Source organism: Nyctereutes procyonoides, unplaced genomic scaffold, assembly GCF_905146905.1.
Source record: "Nyctereutes procyonoides isolate TBG_1078 unplaced genomic scaffold, NYPRO_anot_genome, whole genome shotgun sequence".
In the NCBI taxonomy this organism is placed as follows: Eukaryota; Metazoa; Chordata; class Mammalia; order Carnivora; family Canidae; genus Nyctereutes; species Nyctereutes procyonoides.
In genome coordinates, this window is record NW_026575052.1 from 73,442,659 (window position 1) to 73,456,270 (window position 13,612).

The 13,612-nt window shown below is 35.2% G+C and overlaps 1 protein-coding gene across 2 annotated transcripts in view; it reads right to left on the bottom strand.

Annotated features, from left to right (window-relative positions):
- Positions 1-13,612, bottom strand: part of PLXDC2 (plexin domain containing 2) — a 455,308-nt gene that overhangs the window by 38,072 nt on the left and 403,624 nt on the right. For both annotated transcript variants that reach the window (XM_055331385.1, XM_055331384.1), the window contains exon 13: positions 5,615-5,775. In XM_055331385.1, coding sequence (XP_055187360.1) covers positions 5,615-5,775 — 161 coding nt within the window. The remainder of the gene's footprint in view (positions 1-5,614; positions 5,776-13,612) is intronic.

The window sequence follows — 13,612 nt, forward strand, 5'->3', positions numbered from 1 at the left end:
TTTGGTGGAGACTGACTCTTCATGCCTGCCTATCTCTACATGGCCTTATTATCATTTTTGTGAAGGAACTGTTCCACAGTTTTTTCAGGTCTTCTTCATAGGGAATTGTTCAGTATATAGCTGTAGATTCAGTGTGTCTGTGGGAGGAGGTCTTCCTGTGGTGTTATCGTGGAACGCCCCCCCAAATTAATTTTAATAATATATTTTATTTATCCCAATATGCCCAAGATATTTGCATTTTAACATGTAATTAATATAGAAAAATTTTTAAAGATTTTATTTATTCATGAGAGACAGAGAGAGAGAGAGAGAGAGAGAGAGAGAGAGAGAGAGAAAGGGGCAGACACATAGGCAGAAGGAGAAGCAGACTCCATGCAGGGAGCCTGACATGGGACTCGATCTCAGATCTCCAGGATCAGGCCCTGGGCTGAAGGTGGCGCTAAACTGCTGAGCCACCTGGACTGCCCTTAATATAGAAGTTATTAATGACATATTATACATTATTTTCCTGTACACAAACTTTAAAAACTGGTGGGTATTTTACAAGCAACTCATTCCAGACTAAACATTTTTCAAGTTGCTCAATAGCCATATAGGGCTAGTGGCTATCACACTGACAGCTCAGCTCTATACCCTGTCTTTACTCTAATCCTCAAGGTAAGAATTATATCCTGTATAAAGGCAAATCCTATTGCCATTGCACTACCTTAGTGTCTTCATGAGACATGAGGGACATTGTGCCTATAATTTTTGCTTTCTTCTCTAACATATTTAAGTAAGCCCTTTGTACTAATTTCTTTCCTTGTGAGGATGTGTTTCAGTAGTACTGTATAGCATCAGCACCATGATGAAGTATTCTTAGTTTTTGCTTCACAAAAAAATTTAATATTTTCCTCATAGAATCTACTTTCCATGGTATGGATCACCCTTTATCATTAGGGTCTTATCTTCTCCATTTATCTTTATTTTTGTTAATAGAGAACAATCAAATCTATATATAAATGTCTAAATATCAGCTTTTGTTTACAATACTAAGAAAAATCAAGGGTAGTATTCAACATAAATTCTTTCATTAAAAAAACTTTCATTAACATTACTAAAGTATTTTGTTTATAGTTCACACAGAACCCTTTTACAGGGATTCTTTTTCATATGATTATCACTGTATAATACTATTTTCTTGACCTTCAGTTAGGTTAAATTTTATGTATTTTAGTTAAAAATCTTAATTTGTGATATGTGAAAGTAACAGTGTAAACATTTATCTCTATAGCCCATATTTATTCAGCAATGAAATTTATTATAAATCACAGAATCTATGCCTAGAAATGTTCAGCAAACAGTAATGTAGAATCTAAGGGATATTTACTTTTTCCAAATAGATAGTTTTATTAAATTCTATTAAAAATTAAAGTACATGTAATTATTTGAATATTTGTTCTCTACTATTTTGTTTCAAGATAATAAACCTGATTTTTAAAAATATTTTAAAGTGCATTAGTTATTCTTGTGTAATATGATGGATTTTGGTAAAAATCAGGTGTCTTTTTGAAAATTAATGAGAAAAGTCAGTAAGGTAAACACAAAATGAATTATCTAGTTAAAGTTAAAGAAAATGTTCAGCATAAACAGGATATAGTCTCTGGAGATCCAAGGCTAAAATTCTGACTCCACCACTAGGCTAAATGCATGATGTTGAACAAGTAACTTAAATGTTGTACCTCAGTTGCCTCATCTATGATATGGAGATAATCTTTGTATATCCTATAGTCTTGGTGAGGATTAAACAAGGTAATAAGTGGAAATCACTTTCCACTAGTGAATTTAATAAATTTTCACTATTACCATTATTAGTGTCATAATGAGGCTAATTATAATAGAAAGAAAAACCCCACAACAAAAAGGAGGAACCCCAATACTCCACAATACCAGACTGGTTGCATGAGCTATGGTTTATCCACTCAAGGGCAAAATCATTAAATTTCATAACAGTATACCCAGTGTGTAGCATAAGAACTAAGTCTACAACCATTTCATGCAATCTGGATTTCATTATGAAACACACAAGATACACACTAGGTAACATTTTAATATCACAAAAATTGGAGTTTGTTTTATAGGCAAGGGCCTGTCATAGTTTAATGAGTAGTGTGTGATGCATTTAATGCAGTTTGTGGTTGACAGAATGATAACCTTCCAAAGATGTCCATGTCCTAATAGCCAAAACCTGTCAATGCTACTTTCTATGGGAAAATGAACTTTGTAGATGGGATTAAACTAAGGACTTTGAGATGGGGAAATTATCTTGGATTATCCAAACAAACCCAGTGTAATCACTAGGGGCCTTACAAGGAGGAGGCAAAGGGGTGTAGAATTGGTAGTAGAATGTGATGACAGAAGCAGAGGCTGGAATGATTTGAAGAGGTCAGAAGTCAAGAAATGCATGCGGCCTCAAGTAGCTAAAATGGTAAATGACTTCTCCTGAAACTTCTAGAAGGAATCAACTTTGCTGACACCTTGATTTTAGCCTAGTGAGACTAATTCTGGACTTCTAACCTCTAAAGCTGTAAGATAATAAGCATGTATTCTTTTAACCTCCTAGATTTGTGGTAATTTGTTTCAGCAGCAACAGAAATCTAATACCTGGTCAGATTTGGTGCAATAGGTTCTTTTTTACTTCTAAGCAATGTTAGGCCCTCGGTGCTTTCTGAATACCACCTGACAGCAAAAGAGGCAATCAATATACAGCTACTGAATGAACGCTGTATGGAATAGCATACAGCCATCAAAATGATATTGACAAATGGAAAAATGTTATTTAAAAGAAATATTAGTTTGCATCTCAGTGAAATCATAGTTAACTAACTGGGCAAACATCAAATTCTGCATATAAAAATTCCAGCATAAAATAATTAAATTACTAATAGTGATTGTTTCTGCATGTCAGTACAATGAAGATGACTTTACTTTTTCTTCTTTACATTTCTGCCAGTTTTCTATAATGAGCAGGTATTGTTTTCATAATGGAAGAGAGCACATCAATTGCATTTAAAAAGTAGATAGCAGTATAATGAAGAACATGAAAAGCAATTTACACAATACTGCTAAATTCAATCTCTTTATGCATCAATGACTCTAATTTAACTAGTAACTCAAAACCTTCAAATTCCTGAGTTTAGCATGTTAGTAACTGTGAAGTCAGCATGGGTCTGTGTTTAATAATAGTAAAGTTATGATTATCATCTTCAAAAATCACCTGCTGACCAGCCACTGTGAGCTGCATGGGGACAACAGCAAGAAGTGATTTATGCAGAAATTGGCAATCAACCCAGTGGGAAGGAAAAAAGGCAAATGGAAGAAAATCTCAGGAATCTACAGAATGATTCTGCTTTCTTGAGTGTTGGAAAGACAAGAGAGTTCTTCCTATAGCTATCCCTCTTTGACCTTGGAGAAATCATCCCACCATTCTGAGCTTCGGTCTCTTCCTTTGTGTTATGAGAGGGTACAAAACAAACTTATCTCTAAGATGAATGCCCCTCAAATCCACAAAAACCCAAAACACCAAACCAAAAAAAAAAAAAAAACTTTTACTATTCTTCAGTCTCACTTTGTATTTACATAGGTATTGCTATGAGCTGCTGTGAACTAGGTCTTCTGCACTGTGCAACTTTCCAATTCCATTACCATCAGATATTTCACAGTATCTTCTTTTTTACAATATCAGAAAATAGACTGTATAGTGCATTAAAAGGCTTCAATATGTAAGGGGTTATAGTAGCAGCCTGATGTCTGGTTAGTCACTGAAGACTTGCAGCTTGTCACTTGTCAGCTCTTTGAGGAACACAGTCCTGACCTAGGAAACTTCCCTACGTCCTTCCAAAAAACAAGTAAATTAGCAAAACTTAAAAAACAATTTTCCAACTAAATTAAATGCTTGATAATTTCACAATTATTATGATTTTAAGTGAGGATGCCATTTCTGGAATAAATCATTTGTGAAATTGTAGAGGGAGTTTGAAATGTCAAAGGATTTATTTTTCCCAGGAAATATTGATAGAATATCTCTTATTTGAAGGAAACTTTGTTATTTAATCCAAATCTTAAGGAACTTTTAAGTCTGTAGGGGGGAATAAACCATGTATATAGCTAATTCTAATGTGAAACAGAAAAGTAAATGCTTTAGAAAGACATAGATGAATTATGATGGATAGAATTTCAGAGGAGGAAGAGAGATTATGTCCAGCTGTCCAGACAGCGAGATGGTTCAGGGAAGCTTATGGGGTGATACATGGCATTGAAGTCTGTTCAGATCCCACATTCAAGAATTGGGGTGGAAGAGGGGGGCTTTATTGGTGGAGGAAACAGAATAAGCATTGTCTTGGTGGCATGGAAAATTTGGAATGTGTATGGAGGAGGGCAAAAAAATGAAATGTCATGGTATTATCACCTCCAGGTTGAAGATGCATGGGATATAGATCAAAATGACAGGCAAGATCCAGATCACCAAGGCCTTAAATGCTGACCTAAGGAGACTTTATTTTATACACAGCTGAGAACCATATTGGACTTTTGAGTAATTATTTAATTGATTATCATTCATCTCTCTCTATTATAGGGGACAAAGGTAATTCTGTAGTTTAAAATTTATTATGATTTTTCACTCAACAATCGAACAAAATTCTAGGCAACCTTTTCGTACATCAGCCAAAGAATTGGAAAAGATTTCAAATCTATATGTTTGAAACTCTAAGGGAGAAGGTTTCCCTCATTGCTTTACTATTTAGTTGGGGTTGAAACAGCAGTAGCCCCATTAAGATACTGGAATAAAAGCTGCACATGTGAAGGTCCTAGGAATTCCAACCATCTGAGGCATAGAATATGACATGAACTTTATCCAGTGGCCTCCCAGTATCCTAATTTCACACCTTCTGAACTTGAGGGCTTGGCTTTGGACCCTGGTCTTCCTACCTGATTTTTCTTGGGAGTTGGCACTAAATCTATATTCTGTACACAAAAACAGAATTCAACACAATGTTCTGTGTGTGGCTGTGTGAATGTGTGTGACTCATGTGAATTTCTTTGTAAATATATAAATATATACACATTACACAAAATGGTGATGGCACCTACCGTTATCTTATGGTTATACTGTTTTTTTTGGAGTGAAAGCTATATTTTTCCTAAATGGTTTGTGAGCATCTTGAGAGCAGGCTCATCATATTGCATTATGAATCCAGCCAATACTCAATTAGTATTTATTGATCAATATATCTAAGCTAAGTCCTATAGCCTTCAGGATATGCTGCATTTCTTTCTAGGATCAGGAGAACAGCTGGTTAACACACTTGGTCTCATAGGACAAAAACATTATGGTTTCTATATTTCTTTAGATCTGCAAAAGGCAAGATAGCTTATTGCTTTAAAAGCTCCTGAGATAAGTGAACTTATCATATGAAAGCAATCTATCAATATGTGTGTGTGCATGCATGTGTGAAACCTGCCTGCAACAGCAAAATGTAGAAATCATGTGTTGAATATTAAATACAGGTGGTGTTAGCAAATGCAAAGAGTTCATCAACCAGCACAGTTATCATGTGTTATGACTGACACTTACCTCAATAAAGAAAATGCTGGCTGCTGACGTTGGATGGTGATACATATAGACAGTCACGAGAATGGCTGCTACTATAATGAGGACCAGGATGAGAATTCCAACAATGAGGCCAGCATGAAGGGTGCTCCCTTTCTTCTCGGCTGCACTGTCATCTGTAGAAGCTGAAAGAACAGCACAGCTGTCAGATCATTCATGTGTGCACTTTTAGGTTTGCATTTTCACTAGAGGGGATGTTTATAGTTTTAATAAAGTACCAACTATAATTTTTTCTTTTACTTTCCATACAACTCTTCCTTTCCATGACACCAGTTTTCAAAGTTAGATGCTCTTTATTTGGGCAATGAAAAATCCATACCATTAATGATTAAACATAGATTTGTAATTGTGTTTTAATTTATAGTTCAATAAACAAAATTAATAGCCTTTATTCTAAAAGGACCGTGGAAAATCTAAAACTCTAATTAACTATATAATAAATTTAACTTTGATTTTTTTCATTAAACCACTGGCACTTATACCTATGGAAAAATTGATTACTTTCTGCAAATTCCTCTCTCATTTTCTTTTGGAAATTTTATATTGAAGAGTATTATGCTTCTTTGGGTGGGCTAGAGAAGCATTTTCAGAAAGTCTGTGCATGAGTTCAAAGGCTAATTTTCAAAATCTGTTTTAAACCAAAATGTTCTTTAAAAGAGTAACAGATGGACGCTAAATGACCCTCAAATAGTTTTATCACCATCTGAAGAGAACACACAGCATATCAAAATATTCTACTATGCCACAAACCAGTATCATTTGATCTGACTTTTACTGAGATGTTTTCCACTGTAATACCCATTTTCAGAGAATTAGGAAAAAGAAATTAAATTTCTAAAGTAATAATTAACCAACCCAAAGTCAGTCAACCAAACAAAGCTAATCTCTAAAGTCTTCTCTTGTTCTAAAATTCTTCAACCTTTGATGACTACTCAGGTATTTAAAAATCTTAAATTAGGTGTAGCAGGTAACAGTGTTTTTGTGCATACCATGATTGATGTTTTTGAACCATTAGAAAATTACTTAATATTCATAAAAGTTCTACAGCAGTGAGTCCTAATCTTTTCACTACTAATTTGAATCTTTGTTTTAAATATTATTTTTGTCTATTAAACTTTGTTTAATAAGCACTGACTTATTTCTCTTATTTTAGATTTTTGCTAATAAAAAGAAAACATGACTGCCTATCAGAATGCATGGTCAATATGAAGTAAGAGAATTTCAGATAAAACAAAGAAACATGACCTATCCATCCTTTAAATTTTTGTTGTTATTGTTTATATGCTGTTTGAGACTTACAGCTGGTATTCAGTAATTCTTGTCCAAATCTAATAAAGCTCAATATCCTAAAGCTTTCCTTTATACACTATAATTCATTATTGAAAGAATATACAATTTAAACAGTAAATCATTATATGAAAATTCATGTACATAGAGGATTCTGGGAAGAAGGACAAGTATGAAGTATCAGGAATCTGTTTCCCTACATAGACAATAATTGCATTGGTAGAATGTGTCTGACAACTATCTTGGCACTTTGGACTCTATTGAAGGCTTGCAACTTTCAAGAGAAAGGCTTGGACTATAAATTGAGGTTAATTTCAGTCAATTTTCAACTCTTAATGGCTGCCCATCCTCCACCCCTCAGTCATGTGGCAGGCAGCTGTACATGTGTTCCTGAAGCAGCCTCCAGGAGCCAGGGCAGGCAAAAAGTGCCTTGTCCTCCAGAGATCAGGATCTGTGTTCTGACTTCTGATTGGTGCTTCTCATCACAGAGGCACAAAGAGGTAGCCCCTGGTTTTTCTTTCCTCCATTGTTGCAAGCCCTTCCCCCTCTGGCTGAAGTGACTTCCATGGGATTTAAAGAACTAGTGCTCTTTTCACCCTCTCCCTACTACATTTTTCCCCCTTTTGGGAGCTAGATGTAAAGACTGGGACATTTGGAAACATCTGCATGTATGGGGAAAAACTGGAAAGTGTGTGTAAATGCCTAGGGAATAGTTCAGAAAGATTTGAAAACACATTAAGATTACATCTCAATTTGACCTTCAGCATAGAGACAGTCTGCAACCACAACCACCACCACAAAAACAGCACAATCAACTACCAACAAAAATAATATCAAAAAGCAGCTAAAACCTGGAGAAGGGTGGGGGGCGAATCTGATTTCCAGAATTACCACATTATTACATTCAAATGTCCAGTTTTTAATAAAGATTCACAAAACATACAAAGAAACAGGAAAGTATAGCTCATTTAAAGGAATAAGATCAACAGAAACTATTCCGGAAAAAGAACTGATGGCAGTACAATAGCCAAAGACTTAAACAGAATTGTCTGGAAGATGCTCAAAGAACCAAAAGAAGATGGGGAGAGGGCCAAGAAAACAATGTGTGAACAAAATGGAAATACCAAGATAGAGATAGAAAACCTAAAAAAAAAAAAGCCAAAAGAAATTATGGGGCTGAAAAATAGAGTAATTGAAATGAAAAATTCACTAGAGGGATTCAAAGGCAGATCTGAGCAGGCAGGATAAAGAACCAGTGGACTTGGAAGGCAAGACAGTGGAAATCATTGACTTTGAGGGACAGAAAGAAAAAGAAGTCAAAGGTCCATCAAGCAGGTCAACATGCATATTACAGGAGTTCCTGAAGGAGGGACAGAGAGAGGGGCAGAGAGAATATTTTAAGAAATAATGACTACAAACTTCCCAAATTTTAAAAAATATTTTATTTATTTATTCATGAGAGACATATATAGAGAGAGGTAGAGAGGGAGAAAGAAGTAGGCTCCATTCAGGGAACCTGACATGGGACTCGATCCTGGATCTCCAGGATCCCACCCTGGGCTGAAGGCAGCGCTAAACTGCTGAGCCACTGGGGCTGCCCCAAACTTCCCAAATTTGATGAAATACATGAATATAAATACCCAAAAAGCTTAAGGAACTCCAGTAAGATGAACTCTTAATGACCCACACTGAAATGCATTATAGTCAAACTTTTAAGAGACAAAGTCAGAGAAAGAATCCCTAAGATGACAACAAAGAAGATAGCTTTAATAGAGGAAAAGAAGGCAAGGAATTTATCTACTTAACTTAATTTAATTTATTTATGTGTGTGTGTGTGTGTGTGTGTGTGTGAGTGAGAGAGAGAGAGAGAGAGAGAGAGAGAGAGAGAAAGAGCATGAAAGGGGAGGGGCAGAAGGAAAGGGAGAGAATCTCAAGCAGACTCTGCACTGAGCATGGAGCCCTACACAGGGCTTAATCTCAGGACCTTGAGATCATCATCTGAGCCAAAATCAAGAGTTGGATTCTTAACTGACTGAGCCATCCAGGTACCTGCATTTATTTATTATTTATTTATTATTTATTTATTTATTTATTTATTTATTTATTTATTTGAGATAGAGCACACAAAAGGCAAGGTATTTAAACATTTCCCTACAAAAAATGAACTAAACACAAAAGAAGACAGTAATGCTGGAAATAAGCCAAAAAAAACTTTAAGACACATAGAAAACAAATAGCAAAAATAATAGAAATAAGCCCCACCTCATTCGTAACTGTTTTATATTTAAATGGATTAAAATTTCCAATCAAAAGACATTTTGTCATAAAGAATAAAAACACATGATCCAACTATATGCTGCCTATACTTCAGATCCAAAGACACAGATTGAAAGTGAAAGTATGAAAAGAGATGTTTCATACAAATAGTAACTAAAAGACAGCAGAGGTAACTATACTAGTATCAGACTAAGTAGATTTTCAATCCAAAGATTATGAGACAAATAAGGACATCATATATTAATAAAAGGTTTCAATTATAAACATTTACATAGCTAATGACAAACCATCAAAAAATATGAAGCAAATATGATATAATTGAAGGGATAAACCTACAGTTCTATAAGAATAGTTGGAAATTTCAATATCCCACTTTCATTATTGGAAAGAACCAGACTAAAGATAAGTAAAGAAAGAGGACTTAACACAATGAACCAATTAGATCTAACATGCATGTATAGTATCCTCTACCCAATGACAATATACACATTCTTCTCAACTGTGCATGGAAGACCTCATAGAAGAGATCATATGTTATGTCACAAATTAAGTTTCAACAGGTTTAAAAAATAGATATCATACAAAGAATTTTCCCCACTCACAGTGGGATGGAGTTAAGAAATGAGTAACAGATACATAACTGGACATTCACAAATTTGTGGAAATTAAGCAACACATTCTTGAACAGCCAATGTATCATCATGAAATCACAAGGGAAATTAGAAAACAAAAACACAAAAACCAAAACATAGGGACTGCAAGTAAAGCAAGGCTAAGGAGAGAATGCACAGCTGTTAATGCTTACATTAAAAACAAGATCTCGAATCAACAACCTAACTCTACAAGTTAATGAACTGGAAAGAGAAGAACACACTAAGCCTGAAGTTAGCAGAAGGAAGAAAATAATCAAGAGGAGAGTGGAGATCAGCAAAATAAAGAATAAAAAAATAATGGAGAAAATTAATGATATCTGGTTCTTTGAAAAAATCAACAAAACTGGAATGAGGACTCAAACACCAGCAGTCTGGCCTCAGAGTCTGCACCCTGAACCTCTGATCACTAACCCCTCAACTGACACTGAACTGTATGTACTGCTGTTTCTTCTTCATGTTAGCAATTCTGGCAAAGAATTCTAAAAAAAAAAAAAAACAACAAAAACAAACAAACAAAAAAAAAACAACTGGGTAATTTCAAATAAAGAACAATTAACTTAAATATGGTTAAGAATTAGCATTGTGCCTTCAAGAGGGGAGCAGGGTCTACGTCTGACTTGTCACCTCCCTGAGACTAGGCCAGTGATGGCCATCCCATGTACTTAAAATCCATGTTGCTGGAAGAGAAGGAAGGAGAGAAGAGAAAGAAAAAAGAAAGAAAAATAAAGCTGTTGAAAATGGGTTAAAGCTCTTGGAATGACCACTTCTATTAAAATCAAACAAGGTTATGATAAATTACTTTATCTGGTCTTCAGTTATCTTATCTCTGCAATGTAGTCAATAATAGTAACTACCCCACAGAAGTGCTGTACAGAATTAACCATTGAACACAGAGAAAGTGCTTAGGAGAGTGCCTGGTATACAACAAGCACTTAATTAATGTAGCCATTATATTATTGTTACCTCTAATAGAAGGCAGGTTGAGGCAAATTATGGTGTCAGATTCATGGCACCATATAAACTATGTTTTGCCCTTAACATTTGTTATTTTTAAAGTTTGGCTATATTCTATATTCTTAAGTATGCTTGTATCATCGCACTTTGTGCACTTGGCTTTTTTCTTATTTTTAAGAATATTATACATTAATGTCATAGGAAAATAGGATTAATTTAAAATGTTGCTTTGGAGAAAATGTGGCAAAAAAAAAAAACTACTTGGGTAAAGAAGGGGAAGCCTTGAATTTTTCCTCAAATCCCACATGTGGTTTCATTTGTCTATCCTTCTCCCCATCTATCCATCCCTTTCACCCTCAAATCCATCCACCCCAACAGCATCTCGTTCTATCCCTGAGATTAGTAGTCTTTTATAAGCAGTATGCTAAGATTCAGCCTCACTATTTGTGTGTGTGCAATACAGGGAAGGGGAGAACAAGAACATATTTGTGAGTTAGCCTCAGGCTGCCACTTTCCAAGTGAACCAAAGCCTGTTGAGGAGGCAGCAGGCAAAAGACAGCCCTTCCCAGGGAGAAACAGGAGAGCCAGAAACATGTTTTATTTAATAAGACCTCAAGTCAGTAAAATTATTGCTGACCTGTAGGATGCAAATTGGCCATCTTTAGAACGTAAAATCATAACCGGATTTATACCTTGAAACCTCACTCATTGCCTTTATTTGGGCATAAATGTTTACTTTCTCACTTATTACTTATTTATATTTTCGATAATGGCTTAGTTATATTATCTCCTTTCTAAAACACTCCTTTGCAGTCCTGGTGTGGATGTTAAGACACCATTTCATATGTAATGAAATCTGTACACAGTTTAGTTTGTCACTAGCTGAATAAATATTTTATAACATTTCTGGATGGTGATTTTAACAAAATAAACAATCCTCATAGAATCTCAAAATATTGTTAACCAGGAGACAAAATAAATATTTAGTGATCTACGACTGTGCATATGACTTTACGCTGTGTTGTAACTAGGGCAAACCTTTTAAAAAGAAATATAACAAATTCAATTCCAAAATATTACAGAGGCGTCCTTTTGTCCCAAGAGAGTGCTATTTCTAAATGCATTCAGAGTGGTCATCTGACTGGAGTGGCCGAAATTGCACAAATATTTCTGGAGAACCTATTTTTCCATTTTCATATTATTTAAGCAAGTTTTCTGCATCTCTACTCTAGCTGCTTTCTCTCCTAACAAGTATGATGATGGCATATTAAAAGGTTATTGAATCTGGAGATGAAGTGATCACTCTATTGATGTGCTTTGATTTTAAATTCTTTCACTATTTGGTTTCCAGTTGAGTATCACTGCTCCATTAGGTGGTATAGGATTTGCACATTAATGGGTACCTGCAAACAGAATTCAGGAGATCATCTGTGTTAAAGATGATGACCACCTCAAACACAAAATTGAAATTTAAAAAGTGTAAAAAGTGGTAATAATTTCCATCATTGAAGTTTAGTTCATTTGCCTTCAGGGTGGACAGTTCAAATTGATCCAAATCCATCAGGAAAGATAGTAAACAAAATACGTCAATTTTGGAAATAGACATTCATTCCTGTGCTTTGACTGATTGTTTTTGGAAAATGGCATACAGAATTGGGTCAGAGAAAACCTTGATTCTATTTCAGGCACAAACTTAAGCCCATGAAAGTCCATGAGGAGCTGGGGGAGATATTTCAAAAGGTCACAAGAAATCTAGTCTGAAGACTCAAACTCTTATTCTTGGCTTAGAAGTATCTTACGCTCTTTCACTTATGTCCAAAAGTGAACCAAAGTAAAAAAAAAAAAACTATCCTCATACATGTATAGTATCGTGCACAAGACAATTGAAATCTTTAGCTTTCATTGTATAAATGTATAAATCTTTGTATAATCATTGTATAAATCATTGTATAAATCTTTAGCCTTACATTGTATATCCAAATAAGAGGAGTTAATGATAAAGTATAATAAGATACCATAAAATGGAGCCCCAAAGCCCAAAAGGAAGTATATAGATATATGTGAAAAGCCTATCAAATAAAGGCCATTTTTTTGTTACTCTGTTGAAGACATATTTTAAAACCTAAATGAAACACTGAAAATCAATAGTATCAAAGATAATATACTTTCATCTGATCCACTGAATGACCCATGAGTTCCTAGCTTTTTAGTACTTTATAAAAGGCAGATCAATATTTAGACACAGAAAAGACTGTGAAAATTGTCAAATTCATCTAAGCAATCTATTTTGGGGTTTTAGTTACCATGATAGTAAAGACAACATATTTTTAAAAGGAATTTTAAATACATATTAAACATATTTAAGGGGCACATGGGTGGCTCAGTCGGGTTAAGTGGCTGCCTTTGCCTCAGGTCATGATCTCATGGGTCCGGGGATCGAGCCCTGAGTTGATCTCCTTACTCAGTGGGGAGTCTGCTTCTCCCTCTGCCTCTCCTGTCTGCTGTCTCTCTCTCTCTCAAATAAGTAAATAAAATATTAAAAAAAAGAGGGGGATCCCTGGGTGGCGCAGCGGTTTGGCGCCTGCCTTTGGCCCAGGGCGCGATCCTGGAGACCCGGGATCGAATCCCACGTCGGGCTCCCAGTGCATGGAGCCTGCTTCTCCCTCTGCCTGTGTCTCTGCTCTCTCTCTCTCTCTCTCTCTCTCTCTCTCTCTGACTATCATAAATAAAAATTTAAAAAAAGAAAAGATATTCAAGACTTCATGCAAATATGTTTCAATTGCTGTACTCC